Source organism: Erythranthe guttata, chromosome 6 (genome assembly GCF_056151865.1).
Source record: "Erythranthe guttata isolate IM_541 chromosome 6, IM_541, whole genome shotgun sequence".
Classification (NCBI taxonomy): domain Eukaryota; kingdom Viridiplantae; phylum Streptophyta; class Magnoliopsida; order Lamiales; family Phrymaceae; genus Erythranthe; species Erythranthe guttata.
This window is the reverse complement of record NC_142538.1, coordinates 1,454,006-1,477,562: the sequence shown is the minus strand read 5'-3', so window position 1 is coordinate 1,477,562 and position 23,557 is coordinate 1,454,006. Positions and strand designations below refer to the sequence as shown.

The 23,557-nt window shown below is 36.5% G+C and overlaps 4 protein-coding genes across 5 annotated transcripts; 2 read left to right on the top strand and 2 right to left on the bottom strand.

The window, feature by feature from the left end:
- The first annotated feature begins 1,562 nt into the window (after positions 1-1,562).
- On the top strand, positions 1,563-4,521 carry CYP715A1 (cytochrome P450, family 715, subfamily A, polypeptide 1). The gene is made up of 4 exons (XM_088819286.1): positions 1,563-1,897; positions 2,001-2,230; positions 2,319-2,933; positions 3,885-4,521. The coding sequence occupies exons 1-4, from the start codon at positions 1,585-1,587 to the stop codon at positions 4,314-4,316; spliced, it is 1,590 nt and encodes a 529-aa protein (XP_088675412.1). The 5' UTR covers positions 1,563-1,584; the 3' UTR covers positions 4,317-4,521.
- A 273-nt stretch (positions 4,522-4,794) lies between these two features.
- TPP2 (tripeptidyl peptidase ii) lies at positions 4,795-18,197 on the bottom strand. The gene is made up of 35 exons (XM_088819285.1): positions 17,605-18,197; positions 17,419-17,497; positions 17,037-17,110; positions 16,796-16,905; positions 16,574-16,654; positions 16,141-16,227; positions 15,904-16,046; positions 15,483-15,633; positions 15,280-15,402; positions 15,000-15,083; positions 14,727-14,914; positions 14,389-14,563; positions 14,179-14,300; positions 14,009-14,088; positions 13,732-13,790; positions 12,873-13,027; positions 11,881-12,059; positions 11,072-11,184; positions 10,807-10,977; positions 10,400-10,528; positions 10,167-10,267; positions 9,959-10,076; positions 9,117-9,196; positions 8,884-8,956; positions 8,649-8,734; positions 8,488-8,539; positions 8,230-8,364; positions 8,001-8,072; positions 7,412-7,504; positions 7,071-7,166; positions 6,737-6,835; positions 6,547-6,639; positions 5,825-6,004; positions 5,198-5,357; positions 4,795-5,105 (listed from the first exon to the last, which is right to left on the bottom strand). Exons 1-34 carry the CDS (start codon positions 17,933-17,935, stop codon positions 5,199-5,201), a joined length of 4,071 nt encoding a protein of 1,356 aa, XP_088675411.1. The 5' UTR covers positions 17,936-18,197; the 3' UTR covers positions 4,795-5,105; position 5,198.
- A 329-nt stretch (positions 18,198-18,526) lies between these two features.
- Positions 18,527-20,375, bottom strand: LOC105971867 (large ribosomal subunit protein eL36y). 2 transcript variants are annotated; one of them, XM_012996785.2, is made up of 4 exons: positions 20,264-20,375; positions 20,004-20,108; positions 18,885-19,084; positions 18,527-18,743 (listed from the first exon to the last, which is right to left on the bottom strand). In XM_012996785.2, the coding sequence occupies exons 2-4, from the start codon at positions 20,103-20,105 to the stop codon at positions 18,713-18,715; spliced, it is 333 nt and encodes a 110-aa protein (XP_012852239.2). In that variant the 5' UTR covers positions 20,106-20,108; positions 20,264-20,375; the 3' UTR covers positions 18,527-18,712. The 2 variants fall into 2 exon arrangements, with proteins under 2 accessions (XP_012852239.2, XP_088675413.1); XM_088819287.1 differs by lacking the exon at positions 20,264-20,375 and having other exon boundaries at positions 20,004-20,114.
- Positions 20,376-20,633: 258 nt separating this feature from the next.
- On the top strand, positions 20,634-23,268 carry LOC105971889 (alpha/beta-Hydrolases superfamily protein). The gene is made up of 5 exons (XM_012996810.2): positions 20,634-22,016; positions 22,163-22,221; positions 22,316-22,444; positions 22,515-22,650; positions 22,744-23,268. The coding sequence occupies exons 1-5, from the start codon at positions 21,312-21,314 to the stop codon at positions 23,059-23,061; spliced, it is 1,347 nt and encodes a 448-aa protein (XP_012852264.2). The 5' UTR covers positions 20,634-21,311; the 3' UTR covers positions 23,062-23,268.
- The last annotated feature ends 289 nt before the right edge of the window (positions 23,269-23,557 follow it).

Genomic DNA, 23,557 nt, shown 5'->3' with positions numbered 1-23,557 from the left:
ACCGGATACAGCATATACGAAACCTAGGGGCGGCAGTTTTGCAACTTGGACCGGATCCGATCCAGATTCATGTGAATCGGATCCAAATGGAATCGGATCCTAAATCAACCTATATGAATGGATCTAATGTGGATCGATCCGGATTGGATCCACATGGATCCATTCCATCTTTAATTCAACTTATGAAGTTGAATATCTCAACCTTTTGGGTTTAATATCTCAATTGATGTGGTTTAATATCTCAACTTTCACACTTACACATAATATTCACACACTTTTCACACACACACATTTCAAACACACGCACACACTTTTTTACACACACACACTCAAATACACATACACACACTTTTTCACACAAACACACACACTCACATACACATACACACACATTTTTTCACACAAACACACACACACTCACATACACATTCACACGTTTTACACACACACACTTTTGTACACACACGCGCACACACATTTACATGCACATACACACTTTTCACACACAATCCAAGACATTTTTCACACACACACACACACATTAGGGCTAGACTTGTCCACCGCTTCGGTTAGAACCTGAACCGGAACCGGAACCGAAACCGAAAAAATGGTTCTAAAAAAAATAGAAAATATCTCTATCTATCTATCTATCTATCTATCTATATATATATATATATATATATATATATATATATATATATATATATATATATATATATATATATATATATATATATATATATCCCTCTCTAATTAGGGTTGAAAATGTTTGATCTTTTAAATTTACAATTAAAATAATATTTGACTTTTTTTTATAAAAAAAATTATTTTAGTATTTAATTTGGTTTTGGTTGGATCCAATATGACCCACTTCATTTTTAATTTTTAGTTGAACTTTCAATGGATCTAAAGTGTATCCACATGGATCCAGTTTTTAAAAAAATTCAACTTGATCCGATCCGATTTGTTTCAACTACATTTAATCTAAACTAGATCCTTATGGACCGAACCGGATCTAATCGGATCCATGAAACCGGATCCAAATTGCCACGAAACCCAAGAAAATCAATTTATTTAGCAATGGGTGTACGTCACAAACCCACTAAATATATAAAGAAACTTGATAATTAAAAATACATATTTCAAGTGTATGTATATATATATATATAAAAAAAAAAAAAAGATGAAAATAAAAAAGGGTGTGTTGGGTGTGGGATAAGGCGACTTTATGTGCCGGCGAGAAAAGCGTACTCGGTTTGAGCGAAATAAAAACAGCAGACGATCCATGAATATATGTTTGACAAATAATAATTCCAATTCAAAAAACAAGAAAATATTAAAAAAAGAAACCGTTCAAACAGTAGAGTCAATACATTTGACATTCCTTGTGGTACGTATGTTCTTTTTCTGCTATAAATATTCCTTCATTCCCTCTTCTTTTATTACCCCTCCACCAACAATATCATATCTCTTCCAATATTCATTACAACTCTTCCTTCATCATCACAAATCAAATTCATTACTTTCCCAACATAAATATACTCTCTTCACAGAAAGCAAACACACAGAGAGAGAGAGAGAGAGATGGAATCGTCGTCGTCGTCACTGCTGCAGTTATTTGTAGCTTCAAGTTTGGGCATGGCGGCCGTTATTTTCCTGGTAGTTGTGGTGTGTAAACTGCTGGTTTCATGGTTGGTTGTGCCACAGTTGACCTACAGAAAGCTGAAAGCAAATGGGTTTTCTGGTCCGAAACCTAGCTTCCCTCTAGGTAACTTAAACCACATGAAAAAACTCAAGACCATGACGTCATCACCTTCGTCATCTTCAAGCATACCTACTATGAATGATATCCATTCCACTGTATTTCCCTACTTTTCCCAGTGGCAACAGTTGCATGGTAAGAAAAAAATAATAATAATGATAATAATTACTACGAACTTGCATGCATGCATATATATATATGGATTATGGGGTGCTAATGTAATTATTCGGTTTTGCAGGGAAAGTGTTGATCTACTGGTTAGGCACAGAGCCATTCCTTTACATAGCAGATCCAGAATTTCTGAAGCAGATGTCTTCAGACATAAAAGGTAAAAGCTGGGGCAAACCCACTGTTTTCAAGAATGACAGAGAGCCCATGTTTGGCAATGGTCTCGTTATGGTTGAAGGCGAAGACTGGGTTCGTCATCGCCACGTCATCACTCCCGCCTTCTCCCCCGCCAACTTGAAGGTATATACATATGAAGAAAATTTAGAAGAAACTCTTTGTTATATATAATTAATTATTAAGACATTTACATTTTGTATATATTATACAGGCTATGTCGAGCCTAATGGTGGATTCCGCGACGAAAATGCTCGACAGGTGGGCCCTACTAATAAACTCCGGCAAGCCAGAAATCGACGCGGAGAGAGAAATAATCGGGACGGCGGGAGAAATAATCGCGAAAACGAGCTTTGGTATAAGCTACGAGAACGGAAGGAAAGTATTCGAAAAACTACGGGACCTCCAAATGGCGCTCTTCAGAACCAACCGCTACGTAGGTGTGCCCTACGGGAAGTTCTTGAACCCTAAAAAGAATCTGAAAGCCAAAGCGCTCGGTGAAGAAGTCAACGAGCTCCTCCGCTCCATAATCGTCGAACGGAGCAACAAACAGAAAGAAACGGGTTCGCCGGAAAAGGACCTACTCGGGTTGCTACTGGCGGAAGATGGGCGGAAAAAGAGGGCGTTGAGCACCAAGGAGCTGGTGGATGAGTGCAAGACATTTTTCTTTGGGGGACACGAAACGACAGCGTTGGCGCTGACGTGGACATTGCTCCTACTGGCGGAGCACCCCGAGTGGCAGAGGGAGCTTAGGGAGGAGATTAAGGAGGTTATGGGAGGAGAAGGGCCGGACAATTTTGATGCATCAATGGTTGCTGGACTAAAGAAGGTAATGTTTTCGATTTATTTATATTATATATCTATATATATATGTGTATATATATATATATATATATATATATATATATATATGTTAGGCATGCACGTTGTTTTGCTATAATATTATTGAGGTTTTGCTAAGAATGGAGGGAAATATTTGAAATGAAATGGAAAGTTTGATGGGTGGTTTACTAATTACCTATTTCTTTCTGTGTTGGAAGCCACCATGCACATATAAAGTAATTTAATTAAAAATGAATATATCAGATGTAATTAATCATAAAGTTATTTGGATTGAACTATTAATTTACAATCTTAGCTAGGGTTTGAGAATTACTATAATTATTAATTAAGTCACTTTCTTGACAAGTATGCATGATTTGTTTTGTATAAAATATGTCATATTTATAAGTTATTTTCCGTACTCTATATATATGATGTGTAGGGTTGGGGGTGTCGACCGTGTATGTACGGATCATAAAATAGAAAATCAAAAGATGCAAGTATTATATTTTTTGTTGTCATTATTTATTACATGAAATATTGAATTCCACCGCGTTAGAGATTGATCTACTGTGGGATTCACACCTGTCATGCATGCCACGTGGCCCCCCCACTGTGGCTTAATTAGTTTGACTATTCCTCTCTCTCAGGTGAATTATATTTATACCCAACTGAAAACGACCGCCGTACGCGGCCGCATAACCACCAAACTCCCCAACCCCAAATTAAATATAAGGTCTATGTGGATATTCCTCGGCTTCACCGACCCACCAAATTTAGTATTTTAAGCTACTAAACTAACAACCAATAGTTAATTAATTGGATCCACTAAAAAAGAAACATTTTAGTTGTATTTAATTGAGTTTCTTAACTTTTCAATTTTTTGTTCCTTGTTTGTTATATATTTCACATGTGATCGAATTGGGAATAATTATATGTTCCAATTTGCTATGCGCAGATGGGATGGGTGATGAATGAAGTTTTACGATTATACCCTCCGGCACCGAACGTACAGAGGCAAGCAAGGCAAGACATTCGAGTGGGGGATACAGTAATTCCAAACGGGACCAACATGTGGATCGACGTAGTGTCGATGCACCACGACGAGAGCCTTTGGGGCAAAGACGTAAATGAGTTCAAACCGGAGAGATTCAAGGAAGATGTATTGTACGGAGGGTGCAATCACAAGATGGGTTACTTGCCATTTGGATTTGGAGGGAGAATGTGTGTTGGTAGGAACTTGACAAACATGGAGTACAAAATTGTGCTAACCCTAATCCTCTCTAGGTTTTCGTTTTCCCCATCGCCTAATTACTCTCATGCCCCTTGCATCATGCTCTCCCTCAGGCCTATGCATGGCCTCCCTCTCATTTTTAAACCTCTACAATAAGTGATATATACATAGATAATTATACACCAAATGCGTAGATTATGTAGTTAATTTCTTATCCCGGTATCAAATTTTTGGGGTGAGATGATGAGTGTTTCTAGTGTAACTAGGCTAATTCTAGTCCGTTCATCGTCCAAGAACGATGATCGATATTGTTGTTATTGTAACTAGTATTAATGCAATAAAAATTAAAAGTTTTGATATATATTTCTTTTAATTGTTTTGAGTACGAAGGCTCTGATATTTTCATTGTGTACTTTATTGAATATCACAGATAAAATTAACCATGTGGTCAAACCTACTTTTGAATGGTCAAGTTCAGGCCAATGTACTATAATCTTGCAATCGTTGATTAACATATGCTGTTATATGCAGCATCGTTGTTGACAAAATTCACGTGATTGAATGTTTCTTTCACACATCAGTTCAAGATGGACGATTATATTAGCATGACTATGAATCCCGAAAGAAACGGTACTTAATGTATGAGAACTTTCATACAAAATTCTTGAGGTTGTCGTTTACTTCATATACATTCAAGAACGTATATCGTTGCTAAGCTTATCCTTCGACATACCCAAAGAAAACACTGTCCCTTTCTTATTGTTGGGATTGGATTGCATCCCAAGTATGTTAGGTGGCCCTAGAAATGCAATTAAATTGTAAATATTACATCCTAGGGACAAACTAGCTAAATCTGAGATTTAATTGCTACTTGAGAAAATTGAGACTTGTCGTTTCCGATTAATGCTGGTCGTAGATCATCCTTACTTCACTCCTTTTCCTCTCCTAATCGGAAACTTAGTTCATCATGATTTATGAAGCTAGTAAGGTAGCTTTCTTACATTGTGAATGGGTTTGTGTACAGAAGCAATAAATACCTCAGAAGAGAGGTAGACTTGGAGGGAACCGAACACTCATCCATTGTTTCTCGTACGATACCAGGTGGGCCCATCCAATTTCCTCCAGCAATGAGATCTTCAGATCATAAAATTTCTTCTTGGGAGGTGAGCCATCTTCTTGGATCATGTCACTTAGCACCTGGTTTAAAAATGTCAGACAAGGAGCAGCATTAATATTCTGTTCAACTTGAGATGATAAAATGCATGTATGTAGTCTTTGAGTTAGTTCTAAAATAAGACGGGGATATAGTTAACGGAGATACAAACTGAATTTTTTTAAGAAATATATTGATGGCAGTATCAGCAACGCATGTACATCTTGTAAGAGAATGGGGCAAACACTTCACTTACCATCAAGATATATGATTAGAAGATAATTCCATTAAAATATAGATAATTCGTCTCCAGTTCAACATATAGATAATTCTATGTACACAATTTTCTTATTTAGTACTCTTCAGGGTTTGAAATGACTGCACATCAAATTTGTCGGCTTGGAAATTCAGGCATTGGTTTCGTGTCATGCAATGGCAAATTATTTTTTATCCTAAATCTAATTACATCAATTAAATGTTATTAAAAAATTCAGTCTAAAATATGGAGTACCTTTAGTGCGGTTCCAAACCGCCCTTCACGTCTCTCACGTATAACGAAGATGGTACCATATTGAGAGGATTTCACACCCACCCATTTCTGGAGTTCTTTGAAATTCTCTTCAAACAAATCTGGTTGAGCACTAGAGCCTTCGTCAGCTTTAGCATCCTCTTTATCCACAACTTTCTTACCCTGCTACCACAATCATGAAAAGACAATGTAAGAAATTTGATATCGTGTAATGCTCTAATCAAATGGCGGTGAGTTTTCACAAATAATTGAACTTGATTAAATGAAAATGAGAACATAAGTCATCAAGAAACAACAAGAAGTATGCTTATGGCAATTGTCCTGTGAGAGTGCACAAAAAACCAGAGGCATTTTGCCCCTCATGTTATGTAAACTCCCACTCACCCACAGCCCACCCATACCTGCTGTTGGATTTTCAAACTTCCCGAGTATGTATTTCAAAAGTTCAATTCACGTGCATCACACAAGTTTTATCAGATTGTATCACAGAGAATCATGTGCATGTACATAATACTGATGCATTGATTGATCAAATAGGCTAAGAGTGTTATTTTCCCATGTCCATTTCATTATATGATACACTATGCCCATTGTCATGCAATTTACGAGATATATAATGCAGGAAATCGTGCATATTGAATTGATTTAGCAGCTAGTAATCCAAACTGTAAGCACTGTTGTCTGACTCTTTGATGGATCCTTACCTTCAGTAGTTCAATCTCTGCTAAAGCCAATCCTTTCTGATATAAAGCATCAGCCAATTGGTCACGGGTGGTATCCATTTTCTTCTTCGTTTTCTAGGTTATGAATCAACATGTTATAACAAAGTTTGATCTCATATTACAGTAAAAATATAAAAATAAAAAAATAAAAAAATAGAAGTTATATGCTCACTTCTGCACCCTCTTCTTCAGGATCACTTTTAATCGAAAAATATTTCGCCAACTCATCTGTATCAATGCTTTCAATAACCTCATCTGCAGCACCAACAATCTGCAAATGTAGAGTGATACTAGAACTCAAACACAAAATCCGCAGTATTTGTATCTATCATATGAAAGGACTACATTAACTTATTGCTTCTGATATATCTGGAAACTTCAATACCAAAGATCTGTTTCGAGACTTCAATGCAATTTGAAAGTTACTTGCACAATATAGTAATATATGCCTTCTTATTTGAATTGCAAGAAACCAGTAAGAAGAAATAAAGGAAAGTTTAGATTACCTCTTCATAATGTTGAATTTTGTCTTCAAAGTTGTTCTGGGATATCAAAGCTTCCAATATTTTAGCAAGCAACGGTGTATATTTTGGGTACTCTGACTGCCAAAGTGTCAACGGGTTTGATGATTAAAAAGTAGTTTAGCATTCAAATTATATGAATCCATGGATCTACGAATTCTAAAGCAATATATTATATGGCATATAAAATTTTAAATAACACGACAAGAGTCACAGAAAAAACATGATATACATTGCAAGTGAGAGAGTATAAAACACTCTGTTCCCGTGTAATACATAAAGCTCAACCCAAATGCCTGAGAGAGCCAAAGGTGGAGAGTGATTACCTTAAGTGAGATTGATAACTTTTTCCAATCAGCACGTCCCTCATCGGTACTTTGTTTTATGTTGGAGAGAACCCTTATTTTGGCATCCCGGATCTGGTTGGCAATATGAGTTCCAAATTAAGCATTGAGGGAATTCAGAAAGTCAAAAAGCGTTTGAGATACAAAAGATAACTGAAATTAACCAATAATGTAATATATAATAGAAAGCAACAATAACTGCAATTCAAGTTGGATAACGAATGCTATTCAACTGCACTACGTTGAACCAATACTGTAATATGTCGGATGATGCATAATTTGCCTTCTCTTCCTATTGTTCTAATTCGAGTTTCTTTACTGCTCTTTCCATATCAATTTTTTTTTCTCTCAAAACCTTCTCATTTTTCCTATTTCCTTTGAAGGTTATGTTGGAGGCAAAGGAAGGGTTCAACATAGCGGGTTAATATAGACTGAAAGGAAAAATTCTGGACAAATGCACTGAAAGGTTTAAACGCCATGAACACAAAATCCAACACAATCTACATAAAGAATAACATAAACTTTTCATAACTGAAAACCCATTGTTTTGCTAACTAAAATCTGGTAGTACCTCTTCCTCCAACTGTTCAGCCACACTCTTGGTGCAACTTGACGAAGAGCCTTTACCTTTGTCCACATCAATCTTTCAAAGAGAAAAAACGTGCTCAATGTCATAAAATAGGAAGAGATAATACCATAAAGAAAACCATATCTTATCACTAAAGATTTAGCATAAAATTCTATCTATCCCTCAAAAATCAGAATGAGATGAATGCAGGAAGAAAAGAAGATTTAGTTACCGGTGTTGGCGGAACTATATAAGATATACTATACGATACAGGGTTCTTTTCTGGATTCTTCCCCTCATTATTAACCCCAAAAGAAACCTTCCCATATGAAATTGCCCCAACCAATACAGATCCTGCTGCAACGCCCTGCAAGTACAACAAAACATTGAGAGTAAGGGCAGTTGCCCGGCTTTGCTGGAAAAGAAGATAAGATAAGATAAGATCACAATCAAATTTTGGATAAATTGAAAAGCTTCAACTGATGCAAACCTTGGGGAGCTTATCCTTTGCAGGAGGGGCCACATAAAATGCTTCCTTTGCTCTATCATCAATAAATATACAGTAATTGACAAGTCGACAGGAGATTGATTGATAATAAAACTTATGGAAGCATAGGAAAAAAAAGAAAAAAAAATGTAACTAAAGCATACCCAGGAATCAAAACTGAAGACTTAAAGCTGCTGTTACCAATTACAGGGCCATCAGGTTGTGTATAAAAGCTCAATTGAATGGATTCCTGTATTTGAAAATTGTATTAGTCAAACCAAATATTTCCAAAATATATATAAATATCTGTGAATTGAGAAGAACATTGAACCTTTGCTTTACTGATAAAAAAGGCAATCTAACATGTTAGCCAGTTGACATTTCGTAAAGGTAACTTACCTTCTCATCCAATTTTTTCTCAATGAATATCACTAACTGTTTCATCTTCTCCAAATACTGCACATTGTCATGCCTGAAAAAACGACAAGTAAGAATGTAAAGACAGTAACCAAATCCCCCAAGCTCTTACACTTGGTAGCCTTTCCATACCTCCTACAGTTTTAGTCTTCTGAACCTTCAATCTAACTAGCCCCACATAATAGATATATAGAAAAGGATTATCAGTTACACACCTTAAGTAAAGCTGTAAAGTGTATTCACCCTTGGGAAGTTTGGCAGTTTCCGGATAAACATCACCCATTGCATACACCCGCTACATTTTATAATATAAATGATTAGGACAGGAAAAACATCACATCATAGAAAGAAACCATGTTTAAGTAAGAAGTTGTATTATTGGTGACAATGCAAGGATGAGGTTTTGTGTACATAAAGAAATATGGTGGTAAAATGAAACCAGAGAGCAGAAACAGAATATAATTTGGATTGGAATGCTACAAAAGAAATATGTTGGTAAAATGAAATCAGAGAGCAGAAACAGATTATATAATTTGGATGTCAATGCATGGTTGATAATGGCAATAACTTTTCTGATGCAGTTTGGTTATCCAGTGTGCAAATGTATACATTAACCCAGAAAAAATGGCATGTCCAGTTGACTTTCAAAAATAAATCTCAAATGCCCACAGCAACTGATAAAAATATAATTGTGAAGATTGCATTAAGAATGTAAAAGAAAGATTCCATATTCTGTTTAGAGTATTTACATACAAACTGGATGTAAGTTTATGCATGTTGAGGTCATTATGGTATTATCTCTTCCTATCTGTTTACAGTATTTACATACAATAATATTTTAAATTATTCGAAGAAGGATCCAACAGAGTGCGATGTGAATGAAATGCAAAAGACAAATATCATGAGCAATATACTATAATTATCTCTTTCCTGGTGAGAATAATATATTAAATAATTCATAGAAGGACCCAAAAGTTTGCAATATGAATGAAAAGCAAAAGACAAATATCATAAGGAATACAATACAATTACCCAATGTGAAAGAAACACGACTCACCTTGTTTGTATCCGATATCATATAAAACTGAGCCTCAAATTTATTGTCATATATCCGATTGTTTAGTAAAGGAATATAAGGCTTTATCTCAGCACCCTCTTCAAACTTGAACTTATAACTGCATCATGACAAGAAAAGCTCTTTTAAATGCATTTCTAAGCCCAGCCAGATTAAAAAGAGGAAGTAATCTTGTAAAAGGAAAACCCACGTTAATAAGAGCGCTAGTGTCTGTTTGCCTGAAGGCAGTTGGTCCCGCTCTGCCGAAAGCGTGCTCAGTTTAGAATCAACAGGACGATATGGGATTCTCACCTGCAAGTATTTTATGCATGAAAAGACATAAAGAATTGCATAGAAGAAGACTAACATAATAAATATGAAAAATAAGATTCCGACAACGACTATGATACGAAGAATCAGATTAAGGCAGCCAACAACTCGCACCTTATTTAGTACAGCAGCCGGGGCAAGATTCTCCAACAAAAGAAGAGCTTCAGCATCAACACGTACAGGTGCTTCACTCCCATCGAGTATGATTTCCTGTTTGTTGATGCTGATGCCATGAAATTCAATCTGAAAATTTGCATTGAAGTTGACACAAAAAATAAGTATTTCCATATTTTAACTCAATAACAATAGAGATACACCATGTTATCATAACAAATTGAAAATGCTGAGTTAAAGAAATAAAACTTTCTGGATCAAACAACATCTAGTTGAAAGAAAAGTATATACCTCATCTATGCAGAAAATATCAATTAGGCCAGAAGTATGAAAACAAATAGGACCTTCAAAATGGTGAAAGGGATAACTAAGAAGCGACTTCAGTTATTAGCAGGAAAGAATATTACCTCAAAATCTACACTTGTTGTATCATGGCTTCCTACACCACTCGACCAAAACTGAGCAATTGCTAGTTCCATGGTTCGGCCACCCTCAACCGGAAAGGAAAAACTTTTGGAAGAAGGAGAGGAAAAAGTGGCTACGCTTTCCCATTTAATGGGTCTTTGAAGTGGAGAGATCTATTTATCACAAGCATGTCAACAAACTCCAGATAACATTTTGCTTGAAGATTGAGGCAGGGTAAGGAAAGAGAATCACAATCCAAATCTATACCTGAACAGAGTCTATGAAAAATCTTCGAGCTGTACTAAAACCTGATGTTTTCATGGTTACCTCAACCCAGGTGGCACCAGTTGGTACTTCAACAAATTTCCGTTCAATGTGACCTACATCAGATGGGTAAAACAAATTGACAAACTTTAAGTCACACAAATAACACAGTCAAGCGACAAAAGAAAAGAAAATCAAACAGATTGAAATGAGTTACTAGATCTTTGCAAATGACTACTAACCCTAGGCAAATATAGATTTCAGAAGAGTAAAAGAGCAACTTCTCACAATGAAAATATTGAACTCCAACAGGTTTTATTCTATAATTTTCCACATAAAACCTCAACCCTCTGCATAAACTCTTTCTTTTCTACTTTAAGTTATGAAGTAAATTTATTAAAGGCGCAAATACTAAGTTCTTTCAAGGTAATATCACAAAGTTCATGTATGCATGATACAGGGTATACATGGTGAAAGCATGATCCCTTTTGCAGGTCCTCTAGGACAATGACTTAGCTTTGATAAAGCCATAAACAAAGATGAAGTAGAAAAAAAAACATAGAAGTGCCAAAGTGCTTCTAGTTTAGATAAAGTGATAAACCATTCTCACACTTCTATGTTCTAACCGGGGTCATGCTAAACACGTCTTGAAGCATGATCCCTTTTGAAGGGTCTCAAGGTGAAAATTTTACACTAGGAATATTCAACTCCCTCCTACGCAAACAAAGACTATAAACACGAGGAATTCAGCAATTATAACAAGTACAAACACGAGTCTACCTTTTCGACTGTCATTTTAGATTATGATATACCTGGTACAAATGACATCCCCTTGAATACGGTCAGTGGAGGACGACTTTTCACAGCTTGAGGCTTTGTGATAGTAATAGGAATTCTGAAGAGAGGACCACGCCATGGAGATTTGCAGTCTATTGCATAGACTTCATAATAATGTAAACCATCACTGAGAGTGGTAGGATCCACGATAATGCTGAAAAATGAAGGATAGGGCACGTATTAGAAACTAAAACACAGTCAACTGTTATGAAGATGACTTTGAATGTCGCCAGATGGCATAGCCACATGGAACATATCTTACATAAAGAGAACCTTGCACAGGTCAGTAGTAAAACAAATAACTAAGTGCATGCTGTTTGCCTTAACTTACACAAAGAGTTACAACATATTTAGCTCTTGTAGCATAAATATTCCCAAGTCGACCGCATAGAAGTACACCCAAGGACTGATACATAAGTTATCTACCTATCAGCCTTTCCGTGCAATCACAAACCTCACTCATAATTAAACTGGGACGTTTAAGAATGGGGATTCTCTTTCCATAGTTCAAAATAGAAAAACAAACAGAGCAAGGCTACAAGGCAATAGAAGCCCTATTTAAGCACAGCACACACCAGCAATAAGTATACTAAGATCACAAGGGTCATTAACGAAAGTCCTTCACACTTGCACCGGAAATTTCTGATTTGTCTCATTCAAATTTTGATGTTAGTACAAAACAGTAGGTAATGCAACAGTGATATCTGGATATAGGTTAATAGTACTACAAGGTTGGTCATTGACATATATGTAAGCATCTTAAGATTTCAAGTATTTCAACATTTTTATACAAAAAAAGGGATCATGTGAGCATAAGAAAACTACAGTGCAGAATCATCTGTCCACTTAAACACCCATATTCCCACCCAAAAGAAAGAAAAAGAAGAAACGAAATAAGAGCATCCCAGAATCTATGCTATCACAAACACGGTTACTGAAAAGAGGTAGCATTGAGGTGCAAACTAACTTGAAGTCGCGACCGTTATGAGTTAGGAGAAGATACTCTGGAGCTTTGACCACTCCCTCTCCAGTGGAATGTAACTTTATACACTCTTCAAAAGGAACAAGTTGCTCTAAGTTGCTAGCATCATCATGGAACTTTGGTTCCACTTTCACCGTCCACTAAGACAACAAAGTTATTACAACTCAACCACAATAAGCAAAAGAAAGAAAATAAACAAACCACTGTCAATACATTTATATGGGAAAAAATACTCAATTATTATCCTAATAGCTGATCGCCAATTTCTAAGATCAGTATTTCAAATGCAGGGTATCTGTCAGTATAAACATGCATATCTCACGTAAATACATCAAATCTTTACGTATTTAAATGCCTAATATCTGTTACTTTTATTTGCTATTTTTCCATGCAAGGCACTAACTCGAGTTACAGTAATTCAAGATGTATGCTTTGCCAAAACAATAATTTCCATAGCAAAATTTGAGGGTCAATTGGTCCAGGTTGAACAAATATCTAAAAGTACAGAGACAAAGAAATATTATTCGAAATCCACGCACATTTTTTTATAAAAATTAAAGCCTCATATAAGATGTTGGAACTAAAAGGACAAGGAGGCCATATTGTTGAATGACCACCTAACCAAAAGCTTAAGCTGTTAGTGAAATGTATCAGTTAATATTAATATTTCCAACACATATGTATATTGAGCAATAAAGAGGCAAGGACAACTATTAATATGCATGCGTATATGTTGGATTTCTCCCATGGGAAGAATCATAACTACTGAAATATAAAATCCTGGAAGACCATGAGAAAGCAGATAAATTTAATCAGTGAAACATCCCATATGAGAATTCCTTACCTCAGTCGACCGTTGACAAAAATCAGCCTCCCTGAGATAGATGCCTCGTGATGTAGGTGCTGAATATAAAAGATATTTTAAAAATAATGTTACACGGTGATCATTGGCAACATGACCATAAAACAAGAAACTCTCACTAACTAAATACAATAAAACCCAAAAACAGACTACCAAGTACTTGAATCATGTTCACAAGAACTATTTGTGCAATGAATTTATGCATTGCAACATTAACGACATGTATGACAAAGAAATACACAGAAAAAGGTTTGCCCACCTGATTTTCCAGATTGGGTTATCTTTATTTGATACCGAACAGATGGGACAGCATGCAACTTTTGAATGTAATCATAAGCCCTGCCATCCAATCATGAAAATTCCCAAATCACAACATGTTTTAGAACTTATTGCAGGTAAAGATCAGAAGTTCCAAATCGTAAACCTAACTTGTCAACTTGCATCAACCCTTGTCCAGCAGATAATTTATCTTCAGGAGAACCACCCACTGGGATACATGTATTTTCAAGAGCCTCCCGTACACTATAAGGACTCACTGGAAGGTGTTCAGCCTGAAAACTTAAGACATTCATATCCGAAGACGAAAAAGGATTTCAAGATGAAAAAGCAATAAAAATGATGTTAATAAACAATAAAAACCTTCATGGCACTTAATAGCAGAGCAACCCCTCCACAAGCACATGGAGATGACATTGATGTTCCATTCATAAACATGCGATGTTGAAGAGTCCATGTAGGAACAGGAGCCATGGCACCACCAGCAGCACTTATAGAGACTCCAAGATCCCCATCAACTGTTGGTCCTCGACTAGACCTGCATCACTTTCAACAAATGAGTTCAAATGCAAGTAACACACAACGAGATTACTGCATAGAGATTTCTAGAAACTACTGAAGATTAATATTACAGAACTCAGCAGTAGACAGCAATCCAAAATGAATCGGTCGATCAGAAACTAGAAATTACTGAAGATTACCAGGTATATTCAAGACCTTCAGGAGGAGCTTCAACCAAGGTGTGGGCTCCCGCAGCCATTGCAGGCGAAACATATGCCCCGACTCCTATTATACTTGATGTCGTACCACCTGGTGCACCCACGGTGCTCAATGCTGGTCCATTGTTACCAGCGCTACTGATGAATATCAGCCGGTGCTTGTTGACCACCTAAATATTTAAATAAGAAAAACAACTACATGATCCAGTGCAATTGAACCAAGCTAATCCAAATAAAATCAATTGAATATCTTACTTCATTTACTAAGTCAACAAAGCGACCGTAATCTGGAAGCAAAGAGGGTTCCCCATAACTCATGTTTATAAGATCACATTTGTGCTGCAACAATGACAGAAGATTAATATCCCAAGAGTAGATAAATTGGCGAATCAGAAGCATGAATATCGAATGTATATGCTAAAGTAACAGACTCGACGGTAAAAGCAAAATTAAAGATTGCCATTCGTGCTGTGATGTAATTAGCACTGAAAGATGTCCTTTCTTCAATAAACATAATCAGACAAGTGAAACCTACATCCACAGCCGCAATCAGTGCTCGAACCAAGCCTGTCCCAGTTTCCATCGAACCTAATCGTGAATCTCCAATTTTGCATGAAATCAGCTGTGCTCCAGGCGCTACTCCATTTAACAGAGGTTCCTAAATGATGAAAACTTATGGTAAAAAATGCAAATACATAACTGAGAATGAGTTAGTGAATGATGCCTAAACTAGATTACCTTTGAATGGTAAGCAGAGGTGATACCAGCAACATGAGTACCATGAGGAGAACTGTCCGTAACAATGCTTAAAATATTGCCTTCATTGTATATATTAAGTACACATGTACATGCATCTAATTTGCTGAAGATGCCATACTTCCTTTCAAGCCTACAATAAAGGACAAATGATTATTTTTATTTCCTAACGAATGTAGTGAAATGCTAATTGAAGTTTTGCCAGCTTGATACTTATTCAAGACAATGAATCTGTTATGGTTTCAGTAGTCGATTCATCGCAATCAGATAATTCATGGTGATTAACAACTCCATACACTTGGAGACTAGCATCTAAACAGCTAATTGTTTAAGATGCACCTAAACAGTCACATATAGATATAAAAGACATGCTAAATAAATTTACTGTAAGAGACTAAAATACCTATAATTAGTAAGAGGAAGAAATTCAGCAAGCTTCCCGCGTTCTGGTTCATCCTCAAGACTTTGTGTGTCAAGAGCAGCCCTCCAAACTTCTCCATCATGCCATACAACAGCATCTATAACAGGTCCTTTATCATCATAGCTCTAATAACATATAATCATGATCAAGCACTACACAAGTGGTAAAATCTTGATTACAAGAAAATAAGAAAACAAGCGTGGATAACAGAAAATTTACATCAGCCAGCTTGCGTAGTAGATCAACTCTACTCTGGAGATCTTCCCGATTCTTCTTCATGTTTGTGTCATCAACCTTTGTGTGTTTCTACAAGTCAAGTTGACATAATGGATGAGTGAAAAGAAAACAAATCTTTCACATAATCGTTCGATGGAAGAAAACAAAATGATGGAGCTAGGCATATCAACTTGTATAATAGTTTCATCAGTAAAGGCTCAAATAATAGGATCTTGCAGGGGGGTAAATGGAAAAGGGAAAAGGGATTAATGAAACAACTTTTTGTTACGAATTACTATATTTGTTTAAAATAAAAAAGCACCTGTTGATTATACTATACATAATCAAAATGGAATAAGTTTTCATTGCTCGTCTGCTCACTTTCTAAAACAGTGTTCAAATAATGTATTAACACTATGACTAGAGTATTGCCTACCTTGTCAAATTCATCAAGCTGCTTTACAGCCTCAGCAATTGCTTCCTGATTCTTCTCATCCCACCTTTTCTTCCTCTCTTTCTGCACACAAGCAGCAATCGTAATATGAGGAAACATAGAAAATTAGGACACTGAAGCAACAAAGGACATTACTAATCAAACTCTTGAATAGCATAACTATCAATCAGTAATTGGAATTTCACCAACAATCCGAAGGGTCACCTTCAATCTATCTGTCAGTGTACTGGTAAAAAGCTCATAAACCAATTTACATCCGACATGCCATTCTCCAGATGGATTTTTCCACGATGAATTTACAACCAATGAATTCCCTAATAATTTTCAGATCACAGACATGCAAAAGAATAAGCAATGAATCTCCAATGCAAAAATCTTACAGGAACCGCAAAATCAAATCCAAGATATCCGAAAATGAAGCTATATGTGCATCAAAAATACGCACCAGAGGTCCCAACAATGCACCCACTATCATCTGCCTTGACAACAGTTGATGTATCAACGTCTCCACTCCCAGTACTACGAGAAGAAAAAATCCAGAAAATCTACCTTCGTCAACTAGACATATAAACGTGTCACGTAAAAATACATAAACCTATCAGAATCACGCTTAATCAAGGAGAAGACCACAGAATCAATTCCGTACACACTAAATGCCCAACCAAAAAAAAACACGAACATGCACAAGTCAGAAACGAATATACTAACTAGTCAACAGCATAAATTCCACATAAGCCTGTCCAGAATCAAAAGAACTTTAATCTTCCAGATCCCCTCCCACTATTCTCCCCTATAGTTTAATTTGCACCACAGGTTCCAACACATACCAATCAATAACATCTAGAATCTTCGGTTTTCCATCGGAAGTAACTTTCAGCCCATCCGCCGCCGGGTCCACACCGGAATCTAAACCAAAACATCAAATTAACAAGCAATCTTAACCAATCCTTTACGCGCCAACCCAGGTAAATTAGAGCAACAAAAATAACACAGAACTTCCGAAATAGACATACCAAAGATGGCAACAAGCACGCCGCGGCCATCGTACTCGGGGTGCGCTTCGACGAAGCGATCGGCGGCGATTTCCTTCTTCGGCATGAGTGAAGCTAAAAACGTCGATTCGTTCAGCTTGAAATTACGCAAGGCCCCATTGACCTCGCCGGAATGCATCGCCCTAGTTCCGAAACTACTACTAGTATTGTAGAACTTGGAAATAGTGTAAATCAGCTTTCTCTCTCTAGCTTTTGTGGGGGTTTTGAGTGCTGGAATGAGGAGGGGTAGAGAGAGAAATGATGAGCGAGATTGGAAACTGATTGCGTTATTAATAAACAATGGATTTTCCATTAATGTAATTATTTGCCGTAAATAAATTTTGGCAGGAGGGGTGTTTTGGGTATTTTAAATGGGTGTAGGTGTGGATTCCGGTGAGGTGGAATGAAGAGGAGATTGGAGGGATGGTTTGGCGGTGGTGATGTGGGTGGAGTTCTCTATGTTGGTGGGTTGAATTGCCTTATCTATCCTTGCATGGGAATGTATTGACTAATTTGACCCACGTATTTTGTGCCTAGGAACTTATATGGCAATTAGGCCAGCCTGTCAAAAATCTGATGATTAATGAAGTCAAAACTTGGCATATATTGTTGTATTATACATATGAGCATATAATTTATTAAATATGGATACTGGTATATGCAAAAGTATTAAAATTGGATTATAAATTACTTTAGCTTATAATAATATACATTTTTTATTCTAATATTAATATTAAATATCGAAAAGTTTGTAGAATTTTTTTTATTTATTTAAATCCAATTTAAGGAAAAATTTGAGGGTTGTTTTTGCATTTGCAATGCAAACATCATATTTAGTTCATATAACTGAAGTAGTTCAATTTCTTCAATATGTTCTAATAAACCAGTAGGTAAGCACACAAGATAAACAAAACAGAACTCGAATTTAGTGTGCTTGCAAATAAACGATTTTAAAGTCACAACTTCGTAATCAAGACGACAAACATGTTCAATCTAAACGAGGTTTTGTTCTAAACAACTTCCATAAAATAATCAGATCCAAAACTTCAGTCTAAAACAGAGACAAAGGTGAGATAAAGCATCGCAGATATTACTTCTTCTTCTCACCACCTCCAGCAGCCCTGCACGAACCACAAAATCGAGTAAGTACAGATTCTCAACTTAATATATACACGTGCACTTTAAAAGAGAATATTAATTAATTCTTCATATGAAAATTAAAAATCATGAAATTTTTCCAGAAGTTAGTAATGGCTAATTACCTCATTTTACGGAGAGCACCAGACATCTCCTCTCTCTTCCTCTTTGCCCTCTTGTGGGTGCCCAACTTTCTCTTGGCAACCTTCAATGCACGCTTGTCCTTGCCGACTTTGAGAAGCTCGGTGATCCTCTTCTCGTAAGGTGCAAATCCAGCAACTTCTCTGATAAGGCTCCTAACAAAATGCACTCTCTTGCTTGTTTTCTGTTTTATTCGACAGATTATGCAAAACAAATACAGTCAGAAAATGAACTCTAGTGCTCGTCTCCATATTTGATATTAACAGCAGTCAAGAAGTGGCAGTCAATAAGTCAACCTATCTCGACTTGCATAAAATCATCAATCATTAACTCAATGAAACCTCTAAACTACTAGTACTACCAAGGATACGAATGAAAAAGTTGGCTGTGAATAAAAGTTGGGATAAGCACTTCACTCTACAAGTTTGGGATATGTATAAATACCCTGAAAAATCACCTACCGAACAGACAACTTAGTAGTTTCATGCCTTTGCAATCAAACCATTAACTGTCAGCTTATTTTGATTGAGACTGTCACCTTACTTTGAGATACATATTGATTAAAAAGTAGACAAATACATAAATAACACAAAGCTCATTTATCTTTTCATTGAACTAATTTCAAAACTTATCTATGTTTTAAGAATACGTCAACACCAATGTTGTGTTAGAACTGTAAATAATTAAAAATAAGGAAAATGAAACTTTCAATTAGTTAAAAAAGCAAATGCAAAATCAAAAGTTATTCATAGAAACACCAAAAAAATTCACAAGCAGTTTTCACAAGCTTTAACAAACAACATCTTAAGCAATCTGAACTTTCAATAATTGGACCAATGACTGGTTGTATCAATATATTCAGCATATAAACAGTCATACATAACCAAATTTGATGGTGCAAATGTTAAAACACTTAACAGAGGTAGTCAAACTAGCACATCAATCAAGATATCAAGCTCTATAAAAAAAATAAAGGTGTACAAATTTGAGCTGCATATTTTAAGATTGACAGGTTAAATTCACTAAAAATAAATGATAAATGCAATCAAAAGGAGATACTGATCCACCAAACTGAAAGTCTACCGGAGAAGAATTGAACTTACCCCTTTCCGATCTGAAGGGCGAGGAGCTAATTCCTTGGAAGTAACAATATGCCCTTTCTTCAACCCCACCGATAACCCGCTATTCGGCTGCTTCGGAGCCATTGCCTGCATCAAAACAAACAAAAACACAACAATTCATTTTCTTCGTACAAAATAGAAACCGAAAAAACTAAATAATCAATGGTCGCCTTCTGCTAATCTATACAGTCGAGAATCACGAGGAATGAATTATTCGTGAAGATGCGTTGAGAGAGGCGTACCGTTTTCTTCGATCAGTGTACAGTCTGCTGCAAATGTCTGGGCGGAGTGAGAAACGAATTAGGGTTTAGCCGAGTGTTTTTATAGTCGAATTTGGGCCGTGGAGTTTTGCTATTCAGGCCTTTTATTGGCCCAATTAAGGTAGCAGCCCGTATTTGTAAATTGACCCGATTCATTAGTTTCTCTTTTTGGGCCCCGATTGGCTAAACGGATCGTATTGTATTTTTCTATTAATTCACCGACTTTTTTAATTATTATTTTTTTTTTTTTTTTTTTTTTTTGAATTTCCCGAGTCAGCCGAAACACGAGGAACACAAGGAAAGCTTGCATCTGGCCTGTACTTAATTATTGGCAATCATAAAAACAAAAATCACCTCTTCAATCGCTAATATACAAAAAAATCTTATTTATTTATTTATTTAATTAATTATTTAATTTCCTTGGCTACACAAAAAAAATTTAATCTGTACTTTTTTCAGTGAAGTGATTACCAGTGGTTAGTTGAGTATGAAGCGCAGTTGACCAACTACCCCCTTCTTCCCCACCTCTCTCTCTCTCTTCAATTTCTTCTGCAATTCGATCACAACTCTCTGTAAGGATTCAAGGCTGCATCAATTTTATCACTACGATGCTTAAACCCCTTTCATTTGTCCCTTTATTACTTATTTAATGCCCCCAAACAAGCAACAATTAAACCTGATCCTGATTGAAAATTCAATAAACTCGCTAAACCCAAGGGTTTTTCACGAGCTCTGATGCTTTAATTCCTGGTTTCTGGTACTTTTCGAATACTACTTTAATTTCGTATTGTAGTATTTTTCTGCCATTGATTTAAGTTGGGTAGTGATTAGTGAAGTTCTCGAACAGTCACGCGCTCCAGGCTGGAATAATTCTTTGTATTGTCTGTTTAATTTCATAGTTGTTGGTTAATTTAATCCATGTTTCTGATTTTGGTGTGGCGAAATTGAGGCGCAACCCACTTCAATTTCGCCGCTTTAGAAGCAAAACCTCATCTTCAATTCTTCAATTTTGGATATAACAAAAAAGGCAATGTCTATTATATGTGGGCTGCCTCTTATCGAGTGCGTATACTGCATAGCATGCACGAGATGGGCGTGGAAGCGATGCTTACACACCGCAGGCCACGAAAGCGAAACGTGGGGGATCGCGACACCCGAAGAATTCGAACCAGTCCCTCGCCTCTGTCGGTACATATTAGCTGTATACGAGGATGACCTGAGAAACCCTCTTTGGGAGCCTCCGAGAGGGTACGGTATCGATCCAGATTGCCTGATTATGAAAAAGGATTACGTGGATACAGGGGGGCAAGCACCCCCGTACTTGTTGTACCTCGATCACGGCCATGCGGACATAGTTCTTGCGATTAGGGGGTTCAATTTGGCGAGGGAGAGTGATTATGCGGTTTTGCTTGATAACAAGCTCGGTAAGAGGAAATTCGATGGAGGGTTTGTTCATAATGGGCTTTTGAACGCGGCTGAATGTGTGTTGAATGCAGAGTGTGATGTTTTGAAGGAATTGGTTGAGAAGTATCCGAAGTATACGTTGACTTTTACGGGGCATTCTTTGGGGTCGGGTGTGGCGGCATTGTTGACAATGGTGGCGGTGCAGAATCTTGATAGGTTGGGGAATATTCCGAGGACGAGGGTTAGGTGCTACGCTATTGCTCCTGCTAGGTGTATGTCGCTTAATTTGGCCGTGAGATATGCTGATGTCATCAACTCGATTGTTCTTCAGGCGAGTTTGCTAAATAGTTTCTTGTATATTTTTCAATGTTTTGTACCAGACTTCTATTTATTTTTAGTTTGCACATTTTCATCTCCGGCTTCTCAATCGATCTATGATATCATGCTTATCGAGAAAAATATTCTTAACTGAAACAGGATGATTTTTTGCCGCGAACAGCCACCCCGTTGGAGGATATATTCAAGTCTCTTTTCTGGTAAAAACGAACGCCTCAATTTTATTTCAATATATACCTCTTGTATTGCAATTTAAACAGCTACCTTTACTCGAAACATTTACCCTGTGTACAGTTTGCCATGCTTATTGTGCCTAAGGTGCATGAGAGATACATGCACATCGGAGGAGAAAATGCTCAAAGATCCCAGAAGGTTATATGCACCTGGTCGACTTTATCACATTGTCGAGCGAAAACCCTTCAGGTAATAAATAATGAAGACAACACAAATTAATCTGTAAATTTAAATATGAAAACTCCATTTTCGAATATAGATGTGGAAGATTCCCTCCAGTTGTAAGAACAGCTGTACCGGTGGATGGAAGATTCGAGCACATAGTTCTCTCTTGTAACGCCACATCTGACCATGCCATTATCTGGATAGAGAGAGAAGCTGAAACGGCTCTAGAAGTAAAGTCTCGATTTTCCTTCATTATATTACAGTGCTTATAAATTTAATTTCTGGCGTTTAGTTCTTAATAATCTATGTGTGTAATAAAATAGTTGATGAGAGAGAAAGAGCACACATTGGAAATTCCAACGAAACAAAGAATGGAGCGGCAGAAATCATTAGCCAAGGAACACAGCGACGAGTACAAGGCTGCTTTACGTAGGGCCGTTACTCTGTCTGTTCCTCATGCCTTTTCGCCTTCTCAGTATGGAACGTTCGATGAAAAAAACGACAATGAAGATTCTCAACAATCGGATTTTAGGACAGAACCATCGGCCAATAGAGAAACATGGGATGATCTGATCAAACGTCTTTTCGAGAGGGACGAGTCTGATCGCATGGTGCTGAAGAAACCACTCGTTGCTGATTGATCAAAACGCATTAATTAGCACCATTCTTTCATTCTATTTTTGTTTGTATTCTTTGTATGATTTATTTTATTTTTTGCAGTTATGTCAGATGAGGAATAGAATGTAGTATAGATATTTGTTGTAGTTTTAGTGGGTTAATCAGTTGTAATCAGAATAAATCATTTGAATATGAAACAACTGAAATGTTGGGCAAACCCAATTAGAAAATTTTGCATTTGTTTTTTAAGTTATTGTTTGATGTATTGCGTGCGTCGAACGATTTTAATTGTTTTTACTAACCTAAAATTATTTGAATAATGATAAATAATTTTTAAAAAGTATATTTTTTTATCATTCAGGGTTTTGAGCTCGTAAATTCATTTTGCCTACTTTCGTATACCCCCAATGCACAATTCCTCCAAATCGTGTAATTCGAAGAAAAAAGTACGGACTATCAAACTATAACAATGAAATAACCAAATTTACTATAATGTTAGGATATTTAATATTGGGGTCA

Excerpts from the sequence above, each read along its gene's own strand:
- CYP715A1 (XM_088819286.1), top strand. The coding sequence starts at position 1,585 with ATGGAATCGTCGTCGTCGTCACTGCTGCAGTTATTTGTAGCTTCAAGT. Across the intron at positions 1,898-2,000 it reads CCAGTGGCAACAGTTGCATG|GGAAAGTGTTGATCTACTGG; the intron begins GTAAGAAAAAAA and ends TCGGTTTTGCAG. Across the intron at positions 2,231-2,318 it reads TCTCCCCCGCCAACTTGAAG|GCTATGTCGAGCCTAATGGT; the intron begins GTATATACATAT and ends TATATTATACAG.
- TPP2 (XM_088819285.1), bottom strand. The coding sequence starts at position 17,935 with ATGGAAAATCCATTGTTTATTAATAACGCAATCAGTTTCCAATCTCGC. Across the intron at positions 15,403-15,482 it reads CCTCTGCTTACCATTCAAAG|GAACCTCTGTTAAATGGAGT; the intron begins GTAATCTAGTTT and ends TTCATCATTTAG. Across the intron at positions 8,957-9,116 it reads ACTTTACAGCTTTACTTAAG|GCATGACAATGTGCAGTATT; the intron begins GTGTGTAACTGA and ends TCGTTTTTTCAG.
- LOC105971867 (XM_088819287.1), bottom strand. The coding sequence starts at position 20,114 with ATGCAGGCAATGGCTCCGAAGCAGCCGAATAGCGGGTTATCGGTGGGG. Across the intron at positions 19,085-20,003 it reads GCCCTTCAGATCGGAAAGGG|AAAACAAGCAAGAGAGTGCA; the intron begins GTAAGTTCAATT and ends CGAATAAAACAG. Across the intron at positions 18,744-18,884 it reads GGTGCTCTCCGTAAAATGAG|GGCTGCTGGAGGTGGTGAGA; the intron begins GTAATTAGCCAT and ends TGGTTCGTGCAG.
- LOC105971889 (XM_012996810.2), top strand. The coding sequence starts at position 21,312 with ATGTCTATTATATGTGGGCTGCCTCTTATCGAGTGCGTATACTGCATA. Across the intron at positions 22,017-22,162 it reads TCAACTCGATTGTTCTTCAG|GATGATTTTTTGCCGCGAAC; the intron begins GCGAGTTTGCTA and ends TAACTGAAACAG. Across the intron at positions 22,445-22,514 it reads GTCGAGCGAAAACCCTTCAG|ATGTGGAAGATTCCCTCCAG; the intron begins GTAATAAATAAT and ends TTTCGAATATAG.